Genomic DNA, 24,808 nt, shown 5'->3' with positions numbered 1-24,808 from the left:
CTTCTGCCAAGACTGTGCAATATTGGAAACTGTTGTGGCTGAACATGTGTGTGGTCATCGGACCCCAGTCTGCGAGTTTTCTTGTAATGCAAGTAACAAGGAGTTCCAATGAAGATGCTCCACTAGAGGAGAGAAAGGGGCAGTTAGGGGTTCGGCAACAAGGCTAATCCTCGAACCAGAGTTGACGTCTCTGTGCCATGTTGACTAGTAGGGATCGGTGAATGGTTGGGTAATCTATGCTACGTATTTGAGTTTTGTCGGTCAGAGAAATTGTTGGCCATTACACCCTTCTGCAGACCAGCTGCACAAGCCTACACCTGTACTGGGGTAAGAGAAGACACATCTACAGTTCTCATTTTGTATTTGTAACACTGGTTAAAGAAGGCTGCTAATAGGCAGCAAACAGATTCTTTTTTTAACCGGTTCGATGCTGATGACAGAACCGCTCCGTCATCAGCTGCGGGTGCGCTGTGCTGATGACGGAGCGGTTCCGTCATGGCCCGGCCGCCGCGCCTGCGCGGCGCTGATTTCGTGCCTGCGCGGTGCGTTGTATTAGGTGGGTGGGGCCATGACGGAACCGCTCCGTCACAAGCACAGCGCAACCGCGGCTGGTGACGGAGCGGTTCTGTCACTAGCATGCGGCTGCCGTGCGGCCGCCCCGCCTGTTTAGCGCTGTGGCGGAATAGCCGCCGCAGCGATGTGGCTAGATAATCTTTATGGCTATTTTGTTAATTTGAAAGGCAATACCCAATTTGTAGGGACCACAGAAACAGCGCGATCACAAACTCAAAAAAACATCACAATGGTTCACACTCCCATGGTAAGGAGGCCACTTGTGGGAAGAAGCTATGCCAAATATTGAATGCCAGCATGTGGTGTTGCCCTATTGACAGTGCGAACAAAACCAAAAGGCAACCATCCCCAACTAATAGAGAATATGTCGAACAAAGAGTCTCTTGAGCTGTGTGATGATAATCCTCTATAGCACCAAGCTGCTGTTAGTGGGTATAGCCAGCATCAACCCTGGTGTTCGCACAGTCACAATACAGTATCACCCAACATTTCAGCCACCCCACGTCACTGGCAATTCTCCCCATGCATACATGCGCCAATCAACTCGGAGCTATAGCGCTCCAAACTCTTGCCCCACACCCTCAAACCAACTGACATTGTTCCTCCCTATGTCAGAAGCACCTAATGCATGCTCCCACCAAATCAAGGCAGTATAACACCCGATTTTAGTGTTGTAAATGTTCCACATTTGTATATCAGGCTCGCCCGTGCTCTGGTGAATACATTTACCATGAAGAAGTAGCTAAAGACCATTTCTTTACTTCTTTCAGCCATAGACTCACAGTAGGTGCCGCGGACACTTTCCACCTCATAACGATGCAGCGTTCAAATAGAACACAAAGGCGGTCAATGAACCTGCACTCTTGTTTGCCCTTTGATGTCTGAGGCATCAGTCCCAGGAGACGGTGAAAGACATTCCGAAAAACTTGGCGATCAACAATTTTTACACCTCTTTCGCAACCTCTCCATGCATGCAATAGCATACCATGTGATAAAGGTGCACCTGTCATTGGCCACAGCAAGGCTACTCCTGGAAACATGCAACAGATGCATTTTGAAGTGAGATATGCCTGGTGCAGGTTGTTAAACAGCATACATTTCAGTCTAGTGTTAGAGTTCATGCACCCCAGGATGAAGACAACCATACTGCAATATCTTCCATCATTGGTAGATAAGAGTTTCAAAACTTGAGAAGGTTCTGCAATTTGTGAAGAACAATACAACTCGGACAACTGGAGAATTTGTATTGCAACTTCATTGCAGCCAGGCACAGCAAGGAATGAAGGCAATCTACCCACTTGGTAATCGCTCAGTACCACATTATAAACTAGAGTAAGAGAGCAACAATCTATACTAATTGTCATTGTATGGGGACACTAACATAGCTCAAGATGCCACACAACTGTGTCAGTAGAAAGCTATTGCTAAAAAGAGAAAGGCAGTCACTGGCATAGGTCTATGGACCTTCTGCAAAGACACTCTGCAGAAGCAACAAAGAGACTGCAAATAAAATCACCCCATGCATAATTCACTTCCCTCAAAATACAGAGGCTAAATTAGACACGCACCTGGGGCCGCCAATTTATGATGTGCCTTGGGACGTCCATGATTTCCATTGCACCCGCAGTTGCGTAAACTGAGCTTCTAGCTCCGCTCTACAAGGTTTGTTTTCACACCCACAGGTGACACGATTGAAGTTCAATGCACCAACGCTTGAATGTGAAAAACAGTTTTTTGTAGCCCCACACAACCCCACTTAACACATAGTTGAAGTGGCGTCAATGCTTTTGGGTTACTAACAGACCCCAAACAGGGATCCAGGGACACCGTGGTGATTGGAAACAAACCTATTTCGTTCTTTTCAATACCACACAAACACACCGCATTAAGAAAAAGAAACTTTAACTAAAAGCGTATATTTCATCAGGCTCATCCTGTTCCTTAGCACATCTGAAAAACCATACAGAAAATAAAGTACACAGCACAAATGTGTTGTAAACAACAAGAATAAAATGAACATTTCTCCCACGGCTTGGCTAAAATCTGATCTAAAAACCGAATATCCTAAAACCTACCTTTATGCGCCAAGTTAAGAGAGCATGTAGTAGTATAACTTTCACCTACAATTACTCGGGGAGAATCCGCACACTGCATACCTGTGTGAAGCCAAGCGCTGTAATTAGCAGTAGTCGAGGAGGCCGGGTTCCCTGTGGAAAGGAAACATGCGTCGCATCAGCTCCTCCCACACTCTGGCTCGGTATCAACTTTAAGTTGAAAATGCGACACTGAAGTATCTGGAGTAATAATCTGTGTGAAGGACTTCTCCCGACAAGTGATCAAGTAACAGTCATTTTATACTATATCTCATCTAAAATGGAATTTCTATCATCATCTTAGGAATGTCTGGTATAACCAATTAGCATCAAGATGACCTGTTTTCTCTTTAGCATCAAGATGCTAGTCTAAGACACATTCTTATAAAAAAATAAGTTAAAAATACAACAATTTAGACTACACTGTTTCGGCTATTGTTCTTGTTTGACCTTGAAACTGAAACAACAAGGCATTTTTTCCAGACTCATGTCGCAACAGGTGTCTTGTTGATGTCTATATGTTTGAGTGACTTGACACTTTCAGAGGTCCTTGGAAAAATAAGGACAGACGGCATCTTCTTCAGAGCAGGCAGGTTGAGGATTCTGCAAAAATACAGAAAATGAAGTCTCATCCTACTTAAGGTGGATCTGGGCCTGATGAGCTTTTCGTCAAGACAAGATTTCCATTACGCCGGCGTAATCTCACTTTTTGCAATTCTCACAATTATTTTATTACACACAGTTTGTTGCAAAGATTTAGTACACGCATACGGGGACAAGAATGACCAGAACGCAAGTAGTTGCTATTTGTACTGCTTGTGCTTTTTACAGGGTGAATTACGTCTTCACCTCTAACATAGATGCAAAGCCATCGTTTACACTAAAATACAGTACAAAATGCCGGCCTTGCATTTTGCGCAAATGTCGCATTATTTTACATAAATATGCAAATGCAAAATATGTATTTTGCACACCATTTCCATCCCACAACTTACAAATTATTCATGCTATACACATTGGTAAGAATCTCTGGATTTTTATTGTTTTAATATGCAGAGTGATGTGGAAATGGGGAGCGGCGTAGCTCAGATGCAATGGAAACAAGCATTAAGAATGCAATAGGTCTCGCCTTTTATTACGTTAAAGCAATTTGCTTTGCTATACAATACCATTAGCAAAGCAAATGGTTTTAACTTAATCAAAAGCGAGACCTATTGCATTTTCAATGCTCGTTTCATGTGCAGATGCACATAATACGCATAGATTTCAAGCAGTACCCTCTTTTCCTAATGTTGAGGAAAACATCGGAAGACGAAGCCAATCTCTATGTTGAAAAAACAAATATACTCAACCGATAGGGTTTGAAGTTGATAGTTAAAAATAACAAGGATGAATTCCGGGAAGATGACATTGGTTTCCAGTGTAGCTGCTCAGTACCCTTTCATAAAAAGAGGAAAAACAGAGTCGTAGTGAAAAGTAAGAGAGCAGTGCTCGGAAAACAGGCGCCGCAAGAGCACTGAAAGCTTAGTGTGCCATGCGTGAGTGAGGAATAAAAATACTGTAATTGCAAAGAGTGTGAGTTTTGTGTCCTGTGTGTGTGCTGTGTCTCGGCTCCTTTGCGGTGTGTGGCTGGATAGATCACTTTTCTCCGACACCCATATGTGTCTGTCGTGTGTGTATGTCGGCTTGGTCTGCGTTTTCTGTATAAGTGTGTCTGGTCTTTTGTGCATCTCTCCTGCGTGTGTGTGTGGGTGTGCGTGTCAGCTATGTGCCTGTGGTGGGGGGAGGGGGTGCCTATCGGCTGCATGTGGTGCGATAATCTGTCTGTGCCTGTGGTGTCTGCGGTGTGTCTGGTGATCTTAGGCCGTGCAACAATGCATACTCGGCCAAGTAGTCCGGACCCCCGCTCTACTGCCTCCTCACCACTGGGCACATGGAGGCCTCGGTCGCTCCAATGGACACAGCCTTGGTCCTAGACACCAAGCACGAGTAAAGTGAAGCAATGTATATAGTGCATACCTCCGAAGACGCAGCTTCTTGGCCCTCGTCTGTTGGCTGGGTTTATGTTAGCGATATGTGCCTGTTACGGGCTCTCTCAAACTCGTCCTCTTGTGCTTCTTTTCCGACCTGCACCCCTAAGGTTGTGAATGCGCGTGTGGTCATTTATATACTGCTTAATGGAGATTTACCGCTCCAGACACTCGTGTGCTGGTTCTCTCTCACTCTCTAGGACCCATCTCTGAGGCTTCCAGCCCCACACTATGGCTTTACCAGCCTCTGCGTGGGGCAGATCACGGGCTGTGGGGCAATGGATCATGCCAGTCTAGGGCCCATGGGCACGTGCCAGGCAGTCAAGGGCCTATACCACCATGGCCGCGGCACCAGCGGTAGCCAGCATCAAGAGGCTGAAGTCCTTCGATGACCGACCAGGACCCAGCCTCGTCGACTTCTTGTACCGGATCTTCGTCAAGGGCTACGTCCTGCGAACCCACGAACTCCAGGTAAACTCTCTTTAGTAAATTACGCCCGAAGCCCTTTCAATTTTTGAAATTTGGGGGACGTCATCAGTACAGGCGTGCGAGTCATTTGGTGCAACTGCAGCAGATAAGAACTACAGGTCCCACAATGCACTAGTGTGTTACATTAAAACCCGTTAATGGATGCAAACTGGCTTCATATCACCGGTGAGAATTCGGTCAGAGATGGGAGGAGGGAAGCAGCACAGACATACAGCTTACTAAGGGCATTAAAATGAATGAATGCCCTTGAGGTGGGTCAAAGATTATTTGCAACATTGAAACGCATAGTTCAATTCACTAACTTTTGCATGCTCCCGTGAATCTTAACTGAGAAAGCAGAGCACTTTAAACTAGTGGTGCGCGCGCACCAAAGAGGAGCGGGGGGAGGAAGCGCTGCAGCGAGGCGAACGCGCGATGCTGCGAGTGCTAGAAACGGACGGGAATGGGCGTTGAAAAGGTGGGACATGCGCCCGCCTTTGCCCAATCGCGTGCCTCTTTAAAAAAAATATTTTTTAAACACGCGAAAGCCAATGCCTGCCGACGAAAGCCTGATCACACGCACAAGTGTGTGGTCAGCTTTCAAAACCACCTTACAAGAGGTATCGTGCTGCGCGAGACCTAAAAAGGGGTCAGGAATTAAAGTTCCCACTCCACTATGCCATGCCGAAGATACAGGATACACAACCCATTGTTATTCATGATCATTAAGCCCAGGTTGCTCAAGTAGGAAAACAATTACACCCATCTTAATGGGCATTAAGTGAATTTGGATCACCGACTTAGATTGGTTTTGTTACCAAGGTACGCAAACCTCTCACTCTCACAAAGTGGCATGTTTTCTATTTCTATTTCTATTTCTATGTTTGGTGAAGCGCAACAGCTACCCCAGCAATGGGGCGTCCCGGCGCTGTGAGACAGAAACGCACCTGTAGGGCAGAAAAAAAGAAGGGGAGGGGGGAAAAGGGGGTCTAGAGAGCAGGGAAAAGATAGGTCTTGATAGCTTTACGGAAGGCTGAGAGGCAATCTATGGAACGAATGCTGAGGGGAAGATCGTTCCATAGTTTGGAACCAAGGACGCTAAAGGAGCGGCCTCCAGTTCGGCAGAGCCTGATCCTAGGGACGGTCAGAAGAAGTTGGTTGGAAGAACGAAGTGCACGACCAGGGACATAAGGTCGGGCCAGGTTCCGCAGCAGAGGGGGATTTCCTAGTTTGACGATCTTAAAGATCGTGGTAAGAGCCTTGAATTTAACTCGGTGTTCCACGGGCAGCCAGTGGAGCTTACGGATGGTAGCTCTGGCTGAGCATCTACGCGGGAGACCAACCAGCGTTCTGGCCGCCGCATTCTGGATACGTTGGAACCTAGCTGTTTCCACTTTGTTTGCTCCCAGAAGGAGGACGTTAGCGTAGTCCAGGCGTGATAAGATGGTAGCCTGGATAATCAGCTGGCGAGCTTTAGAGTCGAAAAGCCCAAGAATAGGCCTGAGGTTCCTTAAGAGACCTATGCAGGTGGCTGCCACCTTTTTGGTGTGGGACTGGAAACTAAGGTTGGCATCCATCCAGACTCCCAGATTTTTAACACAATTTTTAGGGAGTGGAGTGGCGCCCAGGGATGACGGCCACCAGTGCTCGTTCCATAGGCTGGTGTTTCGGCCAAGGAGGAGCACCTCGGTTTTTCCGGCGTTAAGTTGGAGGTAATTGTCCGTCATCCATTGTGCCACTGCTGCCATGCCCTCTTTAAACTTGGATGCCGCGGTGGACGGGCTTTCCGAGAGGGTGACAACCAGCTGGGTGTCGTCGGCGTATGAGACCAGCGTGAGCCCCCACTCTTTTGCCACGTCAGTAAGTGGCTGGACGTATAGATTAAAGAGGGATGGGCTCAACGCTGAACCCTGGGGGACACCTTGAGCTATGGGATGGGATTTAGAGAGAAATGGAGGGGCCGACACCTTGAAGGATCTATCCTTAAGAAAGGATTGAAACCAAGCAAGAGCGAGGCCAGTCACACCGGCCATCTCCAGACGTTTCAGAAGGATGTCATGGGATACCGTGTCAAAGGCTGCGCTGAGATCTAGGAGGATCAGCGCAGCACTTTGACCGGAGTCTAAAATCGTCCGGAGATGTTCTGTGGTGGCCAGTAGGGCAGACTCAGTGCTATGGCCTGCGCGGAAACCATTTTGGGAAGGGTCCAGTATTCCGTGATGATCCACATGTTTCGAGAGGATACCATTGACATGGGCCTCAGCTATCTTGGAAATCCAGGGGAGGAGGGATATTGGCCGGAAATTTTCCGGTTTGGAAGGGTCAAGGGTAGGTTTTTTAATTATCGGTGATACCCATGCTTGCTTCCACGCTATGGGTACAGATCCAGAGGTGAAAGAAAGGTTGAGGATATTCAGCATACTGTTCCATGTCAGCAACTACGCACAGCCCTTATTTTGAGAAGGGTTGTTTAAAATTGTATTAAGTATAGGACACCTTTACTATTTTATAAGGTTTTAATCCCTACTTATGCAAGATTAATAAAAACTCTAAAGATAGAGTATACAGTCCTGCAGGACACATTCTTCATCTCATCTGTGATCAATTTGTTTTAGCAGTTTCTGATCAAGCTGAAATGTTGCATGGCTTTTTCATTAGAACCCAAACAGAACCTAACCTGCACTAAATAGAACTCAGGTTTGTTGAAGATAAACAGAAAGCACGACAGTGCACATGATGAAAAAAACAAAACTAAACACGTGTGCATATGTGCAGATTACCTCATGCACTCTGACCAGTGATCCGCCCTTCAACACCGCGGAAATCTGAGGAGGCCAGTTTTAGTCCCAGTCAGCCCTGGAAAAATGCAAAATAGCAGCTTAGTCTGTAAGACATTTGCTATTCCTGCACATTGTATACCATGTACTACTGTACAAAGTATTTAACTTACTTCTGTATTTTCAGGCGCTGAAACAGTTTCTAATTGCAGGAAGCCATACTTAAGTTATGTTGCACACCTTTTAGGCGGTAAAAAATGTTTGTACAGGCCTCCTTATGTGGAACCAGATGACCTCCGACTCTGGAGATTGGTATAGATACAGTCTTGGTTATTAGTCTGGAGAGGAGCCTGGTGCCTGATGTTCTACATCAGTCAACACTGTTCCTTAACCTCTTTCCGTAAACGTGTATTCTGGTATTACCTCAGTAAAGTATTGTTTCTCGTCGATTATGTAAGTAGTATTATATAAATATAACCCCTCTATCTAGGTACTGAGGTTTCTCAAGTAGCTATCTTAAACTATAGGAATAGCGAGATAGAAAGTAGAAGGCACATTTCTTCCTCTTCATATCCAGACAATGGGAGCTCTTTTGCCAGGGGAGCTTCAGTAGTTTTGCAAACTCAAGGCTGCACTGTGAAGACTATGCAGCATTCAAGACGGTGACACTGCAGGAGCAGTGGCGACTGTACACCATTACTACAAGCGACCAGAGGAAGCTTGTAGGATCTGAAGCATTAGACGCAGTCTGTAACTAGCTCCGTCTCCGCATGAGTCGCCATAATGGATGATGCGGAGATAGTCATTTACTGTAGAAAGAAACCTACTCCCAACCAATATGGCCACCACATTCATTTACATCATTAGTATTTCCTCTTCCTGAGCATGGCAGCTATGGCAATATAAAAAGCGAAGTCTCCATTGAGACATGTTGCGTGTTAGTAGGCTTCCTTCACTTTCGTGCAGTTTGAAAACAGTTTCTCCTGCATTGAATACCTTTCTCGTTTTTCCATTCACTTTCCTTCAAGTTTTATTTGTGCTTTCTTTTGCCTTTGTTCCTCTCCTTTAGATTTACCTTGTGAAAAACTGCTGTTATGTATTGAGCCTATAACCAATTTCTGCTTGTTTCTCTACTGCACAAGCTACATTCTTTGGAAAAAAAATTCTAGATTCACAAATCCTGCAAGCCTAGTAGAGGCCGTCGGGCCTATGGAGGATCCAAGATTTAAAAATTCTGCTTTCTTTTCTTTCATTTGCTTCAAGTTTGAGGGAGGGATCATATGCCCCTTACCATCATGGGATTGGGGGTTAGGGTACTCTCACCTTTCAGCCTTATGCTGTTTTTGTTTCTATTTTACCCCCAACATAGAGCGCACGCAGTACACCCTGTTGGGTAATAGTGGCCACAACAGACCGGAAAGCTAAAGCAAATCATCCGTGGATTAAGGAATACACAAATTAACAAACAAGATAACCCACAAAAAAAAACAAAAGTACAAAAAAAAATGTTTTTACATAATTACTCAAAAGACACCGAACGGGTTTAAACCACACCAAACCAACAAATGGGACTTCCTTGAGTGAAGTGAGGAAATTCTGGTCAGCCATTTTCTGCTCTCAAGGACAGGAAAGTATCCTGTATGATGTAAAACTGGAAAATGCCCACTTTTTTATTTTATTTATATAAACACTACACCCCTGTTTTTTAAAGCTGTTTTACAGATCTTCACAAAAAGTGCTGTTTCTCAATGGAAAGTGGTTGCATCTTTTTTATTGTAAAGTTTCAAGCAGATTAATCAAACGGCACCCAAGTGAATAAAAAAAAAAAAAAGATTTTTCAATGGAAAGTAAGACTTAACCTTAAGTATGCAGACAAAACTGTCCACCTATATAATATAAATACACTTGGTCTCACCATCACTGTATAAATACTTTTTTTTAGTTTTCCTATTGCAGTTTATTTGTGACATCACTAAGACAACCCCAGGACATAGTTATGTGGTCTGTCAATTTTTAGGTCTCGCCTGTCGATGCGCATGCGCATCGAGCAAGGCGAGAGTATTGGGACTTATCCGCTCTTTATCCACACTGCAAGGAATCGTGGCGATTCCTTGCAGTGCCCGTGACTTTTAAGCTCAATGCGCATGCGCATTGAGCTTAAAAGCGCGTGCACGTCCGTCTTTGTTTACCCGCTCCGCCCCCTCCCCTTCCCGCCGTGTCGCATTTCTCCTCCCCCCTCCCCTCTCTTCCCTCCAGCTTGTTTTTTGTTTATTTGACCCGCTCCGCCCCCTCCCCTTCCCGCCGTGTCGCATTTCCCCTCCCCCCTCCCCTCCGGCTTCTTTTTTGTTTATTTTACCCGCCGTGTCGCCGTGTCTCCGATCCTTTTGCTCTCCTCCCCCCCTCCCCTCTCTTCCCTCCGGCTTCTTTTTTGTTTATTTTACCCAAAATAATAGAGTAAAAAATACGGCATAAAAGAATTTGCAAGCAGTAGCATGTCGCGTCAAGATTGTGCCGTTTAAAACACAAAGGAGGTTCTATCTTACCTTCCTGTTACTGTATTACAGCCGCTCTAACTGCAAGTCAGAAAGAATGCTCTCAAATGCTACTTCCAGTGACCGTAACTAAGAAAAATCCACTATCACTTTCCCTTTGAGTCACCAGGAAACACGCGCTTGTTTGTTTATTTTACCCGCCGTGTCGCCGTGTCTCCGATCCTTTCGCTCTCCTCCCCCCTCCCCCCTCCCCTCTCTTCCCTCCGGCTTCTTTTTTGTTTATTTTACCCAAAATAATAAGAGTAAAAAATACGGCAGTAAATCCATGACTCAAGGTTACACATACATTATGAAAATGACAATCAAGGGATAATTGCAATGTCAGCCCAAAACAGTTGGTGATCATAATCACTAGCTGACAGTGATCAGTGCATTACAAAATTTGGTTTTCACTAGTCCCAGGTGGCAAATTTAATTCCGCTCACAAAATTGGTGAAATTTGGCCTACCATGCGTTACTCTTGAAATGTGGGGTGCCAAATTCTGCCAATCGCTGCGTGCTGCAATTTTTCCCCTGTGAAGCACCAGAAATGTAAACTGGCGCTCAAGAGATTTGGCATCCCCTTGCGCAGTTTTCTGGTCACTAGGAGGACTTTTGGCACGATTTTGTAACCCAGGCTGTCACGAGCCGCCGCTGGTCCGAGTTCTGCTTCTGGAGTAGATTATGTAGTTCAGCGGAAGCAAAATCAACTTGAATGGTCACGTGGTCTTGTGCACTGCGTGCGCCATTCGCCCTGATTTTTTCAGCATGGAACTCAATACCAGCGCTAAATCACAGCACGAGCACCTGGCCATTTTCTAGCATCAGCCGGGGTTCATTTAAATGACAATAGACTTTTGATAGTTTTGCTTGGCTACCTGCTATTTTGTATTACACGCTCGTTGGGCTTGGACCTCCTTATGTGTTGTGTTCGATTTTTAACATCATTATTCTCCTTTTAAAATACACCTTTCCTTGCATTGGTTCTGTTTTAAACCTAATGGCTGTTAATTATATATTTTTTTCTACTTATTTGATTTTAAAATTAAATCGCACTTTCCTTTGGCTTTGACGTTTTTAAACATGAGCATTTGCACTATTTTTATGATACAACACGTAGCCATGAACCGGCCCACTATGGCATTGTTGAACACCCGATTGCGCTTGTACAAGAGAACATGGCATGCCGGTATCTCACTCACGTTTTGACAGGTCACACGTAATTTTAATATGAGACATCCCATACCGTAGCCACCCTCACTCACCCTCACCCTCACTCACCCTCACCCTCAACCCCTCACCCTCAACCCCTCACTCTCACTCATCCTCACTCACCCTCAACCCCTCACCCTCAACCCCTCACTCTCACTCATCCTCACTCACCCTCAACCCCTCACCCTCAACCCCTCACCCTCACTCATCCTCACTCACCCTCAACCCCTCACCCTCAACCCCTCACCCTCACTCATCCTCACTCACCCTCAACCCCTCACCCTCACTCACCCTCAACCCCTCACCCCCTCACCCTCACCCTCACTCACCCTCAACCCCTCACCCCCTCACCCTCACTCACCCTCAACCCCTCACCCACCCTCAACCTCAACCCCTCACCCTCACTCACCCTCACTCACCCTCACCGTCACTCACCCTCACTCACCCTCACCCTCACTCACCCTCACTCACCCTCACCCTCACTCACCCTCACCCTCACTCACCCTCACCCTCACTCACCCTCAACCCCTCACTCACCCTCAACCCCTCACCCTCAACCCCTCACCATCACTCACCCTCACCCTCACTCACCCTCACCATCACTCACCCTCACCATCACTCACCCTCACACTCACCCTCACACTCACCCTCACTCACACTCACCCTCACTCACACTCACCCTCACTCACACTCACCCTCACCCTCACACTCACCCTCACTCACACTCACACTCACTCACACTCACCCTCACTCACCCTCACTCACACTCACCCTCACTCACACTCACCCTCACTCACACTCACCCTCACTCACACTCACCCTCACTCACACTCACCCTCACCCTCACCCTCACTCACCCTCACTCACCCTCACTCACCCTCACTCACCCTCAACCCCTCACTCACCCTCAACCCCTCACCCTCACTCACCCTCAACCCCTCACCCTCACTCACCCTCAACCCCTCACCCTCACTCACCCTCAACCCCTCACCCTCACTCACCCTCAACCCCTCACCCTCACTCACCCTCACTCACTCACCCTCAACCCCTCACCCTCACTCACCCTCACTCACCCTCAACCCCTCACCCTCACTCACCCTCACTCTCCCTCAACCCCTCACTCACCCTCACTCACCTTCACCCACCTTCACCCTCACTCACCCTCACTCACCCTCACTCACCCTCACTCACCCTCACTCACCCTCACCCTCACCCTCACTCACCCTCAACCCCTCACCCTCACACAGTGCAATAGGTCTCGGAGCATTTGAGTTAGAGCTTTTAGATTTGTTTATGGCTTTTTTTATTTGTAATTCTTTAGCATTGGCTACAGGAAACAAAAATGCTAAAGATTTACAAAAAAAACCCATAAACAATTCTAAAAGCACTAACTCTAATGCTGCGAGACCTATTGCATTTCCAATGCTTGTTCCTCCCGTTTATTTCATCATGGCAAATTTATTCCAAAATTGCCATATGGCAAATTTAAAATGAGCCAAACTGAAAACAATTTAACTTCAGGTGCCAGATATCCGTAAACTTAAAGCAGCTCTATACTGTGATACACATGACAAACATGTGGGTACAATCCACTTTCATCAATGACCCGCGTAAGCTGAACAACATAAGAAATAGTGGGCTTTCATTTCCTTCACTATTAGGCACATAGGGCGTAGTTCGGAAGTCGATCTAGAGCTAGTAGCGTACCAGTTGCTGGTGCAGCCTCTAAATGGTAAAATTATGTACCTGAATTGTATATACAAATGCTTAGCAGCATGAGGAATAATACCTCAAAAGGGCTCAAACTTTGACAGATTTTTAAAATCAGGAAAGTGGTCAATTATGCCTCCTGATCTCACTGAGCAATACCAGGACTCGATAACACATTACCAATAGTGTGCCTTAAGGAGATTCCCCACTCCACCTGTAATGGAACTCCGCTTACCCCACATCTCATTCAGCCCCAAAGTCATCAACCAGCACTTCACATATGTGAGCCACGGGATACCACAAACACAGTCCAAAGCTAAGACATCATGTAAACTCAATTTGTAGGCTGTCAATTCCTTGGCATACCAGATTCCGTACCAATAGTACCACGGTCTAAAGGGCTGTTCCCCTGGCCTTTGCTCTATATACTTTCAGTGCTGGTGAGGCTGATCTAGCGCTGCAAAGAGTAGGAGTGCTAGTTGACTCTTGGAAGCTTGCATTGATCAGGACATGGAACTAGGGAGTTTCAGCAGCAGATACTCAAAATGTGGAGCACTTTCTACCATTAATCAATTTAGTAGCATAATTTATTATGGTCAATGACTCCATTTACATAAAGTGACAATAAAGTTAGTGCTGGGACGACGGTGGAATTGCCCTGCCAGACATACAAAAATATTACTGGGCGGCTCAGTTAGTCACTATTAATTGATGGGTTCACCTCCCTGTAGAGGAGGCAGCACATAGAATAGTTAGACTAGTTATGCAACCAGTGGGTACCTCAGGGCCCTTTAGGGACTGGCGTGCAACGCCTCTTTCCCGATGCCCACCACAGTGACACTCCCTTTGGCAGACAACACTGATCTCTGGGCTAGAGGGTAGGATAACCATGCCAACTCCTTTGTGGGACAAGGCACAGTTGGGCACACTGGCTACGCAGAAAGGCTTCAACAAGTGGGACCTAATAGAGATTTCTAGGGTGGGAGACCTGTGGAGGGAGGGAGCAGAGATCTTGTTTGCTGACTCCCAAAGCAAATGTCAGCTGGCGGCAACGGAGACTTACCGATACTTGGAAATACGATATGTATTAGTGACGGCATTACCAAAAAGCGAGGACCCCCCTGACCCTTGCCCAATAGATGACCGACTACAAGATGATTACATGGCCAAAAGGGCCATCTCCCTCACCTATAATAAATATATCAATAATTCACCCGACACCCCGATTCACCTGCAGGAAATCTGGGCGTGTGACCTTGTTGGCCTTGCAGATGATGAATAGCCAGAAGCTCTAGCACCCCCCCTAGGGAAATAGCCATACGGTCTAGGTTCCGACTAGTGCAACTAAAGATCTTACAACGTTCTTATTATGCAGGCACTACACTGGTGGGGATCTGCAGTGCAACGTCCTAGCTTGGTACTAGACACTGTGGCCAGGAGGGGACGTTTTTCCACATGATATGCGGCTGCCCAGTGGATCAGCAGTATTGGGAAGCTGTAATAACATGCTTAAATAACGTCCATAGACGCTACAGCGAAGTGGTGTTTGCTGAACATTTGGGATGCTACTGATCTCACCCATATGGAGCAAATATGGGCGATGTGATTGATGGTGTCTAAGCGAAACATTGTAGGATCTGGAGGGCCGAATTCACACCACAACTGAATACCTGGAAATGGGACATGGATTGGTGCATGCTGGCGGAAAAGGTTCCCTATGAGAGTAGGGGGTGCCTAAATAAATGGATAAAAATATGAGGGAGGTAGAACACTGATTGGGAAGAACTGTGTCCCCCTCCGGAAAGACTCAAACTTGAGAATCTGCAACATAAATGCACTGGTTTTCATAATGACCTGTGACTAGTGGTTGGGTGTGGGGTGGAACACAGGCACTTTGAGGTTGTACAGGAATCTGATCACGTTTCTCTATGGTCTGATGCTGTAATGTGTACTGCTTGCAGACATTGGTGCTTAGTTTGTTCTACACGTCATTAAAATATCTTCTAAAAAAAAATTTTAAAAAACTATTTCGGACATACCTTTAAAGAAGGTCCAGCCTCGAAAAACCATAAAAATATGATTAGATCTGCAGGTCTACTGACTTGAATTATCTACTCAAACTATAATAAACTTGACCTGCAAATCGTCTCAAATTGTGTGTTCAAAGACAAATATTTTATTTTACAGACACGCCTTTTTCTTCATCATCACAAATGACAGCACCTTCAAACGTGAGTTCGGCATGTCTTCCATAAAAAATTTATAATATTTATATACCCCACATATAGGTTACACATGAACCCCAACTTGCCTCTTATTTCACTAATAGCATTGTCATCAGGGTGGGGGCAAGAATGTTTCTCAGTTAAGGTGCATGAACTCTCACTTTTAATAAACATATTACTAGAGCATGATGTGGCAGCGTACTGTTTTTAAGACAGCACATTTTCCATTGAAAGGGCCACAAACTTTACCACTAACCTGCAGTTCTACTGATTAAATTATAGGATACAAATAATATGTGGAAATTGGGTTTCCGCAGATATATTTAGCATTTACACATCACTAAGTAAAGTGTTCCGATTTGTTTTGATCCTATTAAAAACGTAGTTTCTATTACACAGAGTTACAAAAAAAATGTGGTTTCCTAACTTCTGAAATATATTTTGAAATATTTGTACAACTCGTATACAAGTGATTTAAATGTTGTCTGTTAGAAAGAAAACCGGACATCCTTTCATTTCACACTCGCTGTACAGCACGATTGTCAGACAGTTCATTTTATAAACTCCTCTCACTTTGCAGTCAGAAGAACAACAAGAATGGACAATAGAGGTCTCGAAAAATCTACTTGCTATGGCGAGTCAGATTTTATCAGGTTGAGCTATTTAAAGGACCTACTTGTCCATCCTGGTGCGTGAACTTAAACTGGAAAGGAACAGGTGTTCTGTTCATTCAGAAAGTGAGTAGGCAATCAAAACGCCTTTACATTTTGTTTTTATCTTGAGACATTTGCTGCCTGTTTACGGATAGATCGCCAAATATCAGTAGAACGTTTTAGGTCGAGTTGGCACGGGTTGAGTGGCATAGATTGGAGTAGTGGGTCATAGAATAGAGTGGAGTTAAGGGACATGGAGTGGCATAGAGGAAGTTGCATAGAGCGTCGTAGAGAGAAGTAGTGTTGTGAAATGGCAGAGTAGAGTGCAGAGGAGTGGCGTAAAGTGGAGCAGAGTGTCAGTGGAGCAGTGTTTAATGAAATAGAGCATCACAGAGTAGAGTAAAGTGTCGTAGAGTGAAGTGTTTTGGAGTAGAGTAGCATAGAATAAAGTGGTGTAAAGTACAATGGTGCAGAGCAGACTGGTGACGGAACAACAGTAACAAATATAGTCAACACCACCATGCAACTAAAACTGAAAAAAGGGTCACAGAGAAGGTTAAAAATCCATGGTTCAGTGGAACACTGAGTGAAGAAAGGCGGAAACTAAGACTCGCTGAAAGAAAATGGAGACAACATACATCATCCCCTGAACTGAAATCTTTCAGAAAAATCAGAAACGAATACAACAAAAAGATCCTAAATTCCAAAAAGGAATTTATTAGATCTGAACTTGATAACGCCAAAAACAGACCTCAGAAACTATTCGAGATTTTAAAACAGCAATCCAATAAATTGACCAAAACTGCCCAAGAAACTACAAAAACTCAACTAAGTTGTGAAGAGTTCTCAACATTCTTCAACAACAAGGCCAACACGTTGGAAAGAGAGCTCAGGAAAGAAGCTGACAACATTGACAATACGGACAACCAATTACCCTCAACGGTCAATACCACCTTGGAAACTACCCATAATAGGACAAAAAACAAGGCACAATGGGAGAACTTCAAGCTTCGTGACCAGAATACCATTGCCAAAACACTATCAGACATCAAACTTAACAACCACTATAATGATCCACTCCCCTCAAATGCCTCAAAGAAATAGGTCATATCATGATTCCCATATGGACGAAAGTAATAAACGCCTCTCTATCCCAAGGGATCCTTCCAGATTGCCTAAAAACAGGTCAAGTTGTCCCCTTCATCAAAAAACCTACAGCGGACCCAGCAGATCCGAAATAACTTCGCCCAGTGACCAACATTCCTATCCTTGCCAAACTAATAGAGAAATGTGTACAAAACCAACTAAGCCAACACAGTGCTAACATCTCGCTACTAGACGACTGCCAGTCGGGATTCAGAACTGGTCACAGCACAGAAACAGCGATCCTACATATTGTTGATGATGCACTACAGGCCTTAGACCTTATTCAGACAGGTCTACTTATCCTCCTTGACCCATCATCAGCATTTGACACGGTAAATCATGAGAAATTACTCAACAGGCTCCATGACAGGATGGGACTGTCTGGAAATGTGCTAAAATGGTTTGAATCATTCCTTCAGAATAGAACGCAATCACTCTCACCTTCATGCCCCAACTCAATTGGAGTCCCTCAAGGTTCTACATTATCTCCATCACTGTTTAACCTGTACGTCGAGCCTTTCACAGAAATCCTCCGAAATTCCAAAATATCCTATCACATGTACGCGGATGTCACGCAGATATACATCAAGAACACATCCCTGGAAGCCATCAAGATAATGAATGAGGCCTTAAAAATGTCATTACAATGGCTAACAATCATCTGAAACTAAACATGCAAAAAACAGAATTCTTACTAATCTCACCACCGAAGAAACCCACAGAAGTGAAGGAATGGTCCAAAATGATCACAGCGTTAAACTGTACCCCTACCCTAGTTGTCTCCGCAAAATCACTAAGAATCACACTAGATGAGAACCTAGACATGAAACCCCACATCAAAGCAATCGATTTACAAAAGGGGGTGGTGATGAACAGAGTGTCTGAGTTAAGCAGACCACTCTTACCCAGTCCAAAGATCAGGGCCTGATCCATCACCGTTATTTATCTCACTGCCCCATCCCAGCTCAGAACCTGGCTATATGCAAATCAGTCTGTCCCTGGCCCAGTGCATCATGGGAACAGGGCAGACTAAACTACCAAGCCAATTCTTTACCAGAAAGGAGACAAGCTACCGGGGACCGGTTTCTGGCATTTCAGCCTTCTTCGGCCCGGCTTGCTTGAATCCTGATGGAGCAGTGAGAAAGGGACTCATTCATGTCTGAGTATACCCTGCCACACCTATAGTGGCCAAAATCGATTTACAAAAGGGGGTGGTGATGAACAGAGTGTCTGAGTTAAGCAGACCACTCTTACCCAGTCTTACAGACGGCTGTAATGCCAGAAACCGTTCCCCGGGAGCTTGTTTCCTTCCCAGTGTAAGAATTGGCTTTTGTAGTTTGGTTTGTCCTGTTCCCATCATGCACTGGGACAGGAACAGACTAATTTGCATACAGCCAGGTTCTGAAACTGGGATGGTGCAGTGAGCTAAAAAACGGTGTTGGATCTAGCCCTGATCTCTTGACTGGGTGAGAGCTTTCTGCTTTATTCAGAGACTCTGTCCCTCACCACCCCTTGTTGTAAATATTTTTGTCCACCCTAAGCGTGGAAGGGTATTCTCAGATGTGAGACCCTTGCTCATTGCACCATCAGGATTCAAGCAAACCAGGCCGAAGACGGCTGTAATGCCAGAAACCGGTCCCCAGGAGCTTGTTTCCTTCCCAGTGTAAGAATTGGCTTTTGTAGTTTGGTTTGTCCTGTTCCCATCATGCACTGGGACAGGAACAGACTAATTTGCATACAGCCAGGTTCTGAAACTGGGATGGTGCAGTGAGCTAAAAAACGGTGTTGGATCTAGCCCTGATCTCTTGACTGGGTGAGAGCTTTCTGCTTTATTCAGAGACTCTGTCCCTCACCACCCCTTGTTGTAAATATTTTTGTCCACCCCAAGCGTGGAAGGGTATTCTCAGATGTGAGACCCTTGCTCATTGCACCATCAGGATTCAAGCAAACCGGGCCGAAGACGGCTGTAATGCCAGAAACCGGTCCCCGGGAGCTTGTTTCCTTCCCAGTGTAAGAATTGGCTTTTGTAGTTTGGTTTGTCCTGTTCCCATCATGCACTGGGACAGGAACAGCCTAATTTGCATACAGCCAGGTTCTGAAACTGGGATGGTGCAGTGAGCTAAAAAACGGTGTTGGATCTAGCCCTGATCTCTTGACTGGGTGAGAGCTTTCTGCTTTATTCAGAGACTCTGTCCCTCACCACCCCTTGTTGTAAATATTTTTGTCCACCCTAAGCGTGGAAGGGTATTCTCAGATGTGAGACCCTTGCTCATTGCACCATCAGGATTCAAGCAAACAGGGCCGAAGACGGCTGTAATGCCAGAAACCGGTCCCCGGGAGCTTGTTTCCTTCCCAGTGTAAGAATTGGCTTTTGTAGTTTGGTTTGTCCTGTTCCCATCATGCACTGGGACAGGAACAGACTAATTTGCATACAGCCAGGTTCTGAAACTGGGATGGTGCAGTGAGCTAAAAAACGGTGTTGGATCTAGCCCTGATCTCTTGACTGGGTGAGAGCTTTCTGCTTTATTCAGAGACTCTGTCCCTCACCACCCCTTGTTGTAAATACACATCAAAGCAATGGCAAAAGCGCCCGCTATCACCTGAACTACATTAGAAAAGTGAAACCATTCGGATCTAAGGCGGATCTCAAACTAGCAGTCCAATCACTAGTTATCGCGAGGATTGAATATGGATATACAACTCTAGCAGGTCTACCAAAAAAAATATATATTTTAACAGCACCACTAAAGGCATGCCTCAATGCAGCTGCAAGACTTATCACCAGATCGAGTAAATTCGACCATATCTCACCACACCTGAAAGCATTAAACTGGCTACCTTACGAAGCCAAAATTCAACTAAAAATGGCATGCGTAACCCACAAAGCGCTCCACTACAATACACCAAGATACCTTGCTCAGAAAATTAAACTATCTGGAGGAAACAGACCGGCCAGGAGTGCTAAGGAACTGGTGTTGAGACCATCCATCTTCCGGACGAAGAAAACATATGATAGAGCCTTCTCAGGAGCAGCCCTCAGAATCTGTAACTCACTTCCTCCAAGCATTAGAACATTTCTAGACACAGCAACCTTTAAGAGGGAAACTAAGATCTTCCTAATGAGTAACTTCCTTCCATAGGCAAGACAGTCTCAATAGCACAAAGACATAGATGTAACCTAGACAGAACAACAAGAGAAATTCTCCAAATTTACTGGGGATATCCCCGGCTGGGGACTACACAATACATGACCAAGGATTGTAATTGAAAAATGCACAGGAAATAGACACCTTTAGGACACATTATATTTAGCTGAATACTAAACCTACTTCATGTTCTGTATATATTTTCTGTATAACCTTTAATTGAGGTTATCATTCTATGGCTGTATACGCATCTACCTCATACCACTGTGAACGTTTTTACTAAAACAATCCTGGTCAATAACTACCTCATGTAATGTGAAGCGCTATAATACCCAAGGGTCATGTTTGCGCTATAGAAAACTTAAAATAAAAATAAATAAAAATAAAAGAAATACATTAATTTTGAGTAACAGTGTGTATTGCACACCTTACCTATCCTAACTGGTGTCATTTCACACCCTTTCCACTCGCTGCGATTCGTTAACACTGCCCGCCAGCACATTTCTGGTCATTCCAGCTGCCTGTGAATCAACTATGGAATGCCACCCAATTACAGTCCATATCAGAGTTAGCGCTACCATAAACGAATGAAAGCAAACATGAAAAAGATAGCCAACTCCCTCTTTCCACACACTGAACCCCAGGCATTTTTCCCCACTAGCAGCCCAGCTATTACCGTCTCATAACTGCTGTAAGCACTATTACGTTTGTCTTACCATCCAGAGCCACCCATTGCCAAGCGCAACATCTCTTGTCCATTGGACTTGAAACTCACTCTGGTGTTTCACGAAAATCTTGATAGAGCTCCCAAAATTGAGACCATCTCAAGCTCAAAGACAATCCTTTTCTGGTTACATGCCTACTATTTGGATCTCCTTACTGTGAGAAGTTGGCCTGATACATAGTGCTCACTATTCTAGTGATCACTGTGTATCATACCAAACGACCCTTATTGATGAATGCTTGTAAGTCAACCTTATAGACCAGCTATCCTAGTAGCATGGACAAGAGCAGTCTTTAGGCTAAAATCTAGAGGGCGTGTTAAGCCAGCTGTTATACCATCACATATACCCCTTGAACACCAAGTGAAAGGACACCACACAAGTTGTTATGAAAATAAAGGATATTTATTTATAACAAGACTACCCTGAACTCTTTATGAGTCAGGGAGCTAAGCACAATACAAAACTCTTATGAAAATACTTCAAGTTGCACAATTTACACAAATGCCCGAGGGGCACGAAAAACCATATACACTAAAAGTGGAATGCGAAATACTAGCAGGTAAGTAACAAGATCCAGAGGCTTCAGGATCGCTAGGACTACACTACTGAACCCTAAGGTTAGGAGCAGGAGGCCTAGGGAGATCGGGTGCAGAGTGTGCACTCTCACGCGGGATGCGGGACAAAGTCTATGGAGGCTAGTATTCACAAAGTTACTGTTATCGGACGAATCCGACTAGTTAGACTGAAAACGAAAAAGGATCTGGACACTTAGATAGTGAACCTACGTTGGAGCACCGAAATGCTCAGGTTACCTAGCCCAGGGGCCGCGGCTGCATGGGGTTCAAAAGACGTCGGGAATCCTCGTTGTAGTCTATGGAGCCTGAAAGAAGAAGTTGCTGGCAGGCGACCAGTGAAGATGTTCGATGTGATCCAAGCCTGGATCGATGATGGAGACGACCTGAAAGCAGAGGGGACTCAGTTCTTAATCACTAGCCAGTGATTGTGTGGGCACCAGGATGGCACCGGACGAAGTCACCTCAACCAGGTGAGTGGGCGATGCTGGACTGTGCTGTCCCTCGGACCAGGAGGCGTTGTCGGCGAACAGGCTGGAGGTGCGAGCTGTCCCACGAAGGTGTCTGCTATCGGCGATGCTGGACCCAGGATTGGGGCAACAAGCCTTGGCAAAGTCAAGCCCACGCAGTGGAGTCAAGATGGCGTCTGGAGTGGACCAGGAGGGTCCAGGGTGCTCCTCTTTTGGAAGGGAGCAAGGGCCAGTCTGGAGCAACCAGACCAGCGGTGTAATCGTCGTGGTTCGTCGTCAGGAGGGCCACTAGCCAGCAGGCAAGTGACCGGACAACGCGGTGAGCAGCAAAGAGCAGAAGGGCCCCACGCAGATCTCGTGGATTCGGGGGTCTGGACTTCGGTGCTGGAGCTGCTCAGGGTTAGGGCTTCTCAAACCCCAAAGCACTCACTCGAGGATCCCTCGGCGGTCGTGCTGGTTAAGCGCCGTGCAGTTTCAGAAGATGGCCGGTCCCTCAGGTCTCGTCGCACCCACGAATCTCAGCTGGGCTGATGATGCAGGTAGAGGTCAGAGATGCCAGGGAATCCGGGTCTCGTCGAGCTGGGCAGTCTTGATCCGGAGGATGGACTTACAGCAAACCGCGATGCTTAGATGGTGCCTGCGGATGCAGGGTGGCTACTCCTTAGCCACAAGGGAGAGTCTTCAGAAATAGTCAAGAGTTCCTTTCGTGGAAAGTAGTTCAAGATTCAGAATTATCTAATTTGGGAAGGGGGCCCGCTCCTACCTTTATTCTAAGAAAAGGGTCTGGCACGCGACTAGGTCCTGCCCATGGGTGGGACCAGGAGGGGGGTGGTTACACCCCTCTCCTTTGTCCGGTCTCTCCCCAGCTCAGGGGCTGGTGTGCCCCTGGAACTGGTTTGAGCCGGCGTATGCACAGTGAGCACCGGGGTGCCACTTGCAGTCACCTTCCTTTCAGCCCTGCCTACCTGGGATACACAAAACCCTGTCTGGGATGGTGCTAGCACCACCCCTGACAGGAAACCCTTTGTCTAGGCTCTCCTCGCTGGAAGGACTCCCAGCAGCAGGAGGTCAGACTTGTGTCTGTGGTGGCAGCATCCATTTTGTGATGCTGAGGCTCGAGTTAGCTGTAACCGGGGTTCACAGTTACATACATGACGTGTCCCTCTAGAAGGGTGGAATGCTAACCCCGTCGCCAGAATTGGCGAGGGGTTAGTATTCCAATTCGTACGACACCTTACTCGACATGTTTTGATAAAGCGATACCAAAGATAGCAAATAACCGCGAGGATTATAATGCACTTAAGAGTATATGGTATGCGTTATCATGGAACAGCTATTAGGACTTGGATCCGCAAGCTGCAAACGGGCTCAGCTCATGCCAGAGCACCATCTCACATAATTCCAAGCACTCTGCCTTCAGGATTGACAAGGCCTGCCATAGGAGTGACTGATAGGAATCTATGTGTCCATTTTAGGGTTAGATATAGGAATACTATATCTAAAGCAAAGGGTGATTACACCACCTTGCCCCAGCTGTCGTGCAGCCAGTTGTGTCAGATTTGGATGGCCAGCCAGGGGTGGCATAATACATGCTGCAGGCCCTGGTAGGCCCTGCGTACACCTATACCCTGGATACCTAAGGTATGCTGTACAGGGACTGATAAGGTGGCCCAGTACCAATTGGTAAATGCACCTAAGGTACATGTGTGTCAATTTAGAGAGAGAACAGCTAGGCTGTGGGTCTGATTAGCAGGCCCACAGCCAGGGAAAGTCGTAAACCAGTGAAGCAAAAAGCAAAAATCTGGGGTGATCATAGGATTGCAGACCCTACTCTCCTACACTTACCAGACCAGGTACAATGGTTTCCCTTCAGAAAAAGACTCACTACTTTCTTATTCACAAGAGACCTGGCTTGAAGACACAAAGGAATGCTCTGCCCCTCACTCCGCAGATGCTGAGCTATCTTCACTTCGCTCAAAGCGGTGCTGCACCGAGATGTTCTTGTCTCCTCCTACAAGCTACTTCTTTTTACCCTGATCTTTCTCATCCTTGTCCACTCCTTACCCTTCAGCCTCATGGTTCTCTCCAACTCAATTTTCATTGGTGGTTCAAATATGCAGTCAGTTCTATGTTTTACTGAATAGCGCTCTAATACAGCTCTGTGAAGCAGCGCTCTAGGGAAACGATGTATAGCAAAACAAATAGAATAAATGCCAATACCGTAACTACATACAGCATGTCCTTTGGAGGGGATGCTCAGCGTCACACATTTAAAGGACTTATGTGCTGTGTTATTAATAAATGTAATGTTCCTACAGGTCTGTAAAGTGTGTCCACTGTGTGTCTTGATGAAGTCTGCATTAAAAGTTGTTGCAGACATGGAGAAAATTACAAATTTGTATTTTGAGTTGAACATCTTAGGCACGCCACCTTATAACTTAGTAAGTGGTGTATGCTAAACTCGCTCACATGGTGTG

At 45.8% G+C, this 24,808-nt stretch overlaps 1 protein-coding gene across 3 annotated transcripts in view; it reads right to left on the bottom strand.

Annotated features, from left to right (window-relative positions):
* Positions 1 to 24,808, bottom strand: part of PCGF1 (polycomb group ring finger 1) — a 174,431-nt gene that overhangs the window by 147,035 nt on the left and 2,588 nt on the right. For 2 of the 3 annotated variants that reach the window (XM_086964572.1, XM_086964571.1), the window contains exon 2: positions 2,730 to 2,780. The exons of the other annotated variant lie outside the window; for it this stretch is intronic. In XM_086964572.1, the coding sequence (XP_086820698.1) occupies positions 2,730 to 2,780 (51 nt within the window). The remainder of the gene's footprint in view (positions 1 to 2,729; positions 2,781 to 24,808) is intronic. 3 annotated transcript variants of the gene reach the window in all.

Source organism: Lissotriton vulgaris, chromosome 3_2 (genome assembly GCF_964263255.1).
Source record: "Lissotriton vulgaris chromosome 3_2, aLisVul1.2, whole genome shotgun sequence".
In the NCBI taxonomy this organism is placed as follows: domain Eukaryota; kingdom Metazoa; phylum Chordata; class Amphibia; order Caudata; family Salamandridae; genus Lissotriton; species Lissotriton vulgaris.
The sequence above is the reverse complement of the archived record's forward strand: the minus strand, read 5'-3'. Positions and strand labels throughout refer to the sequence as shown.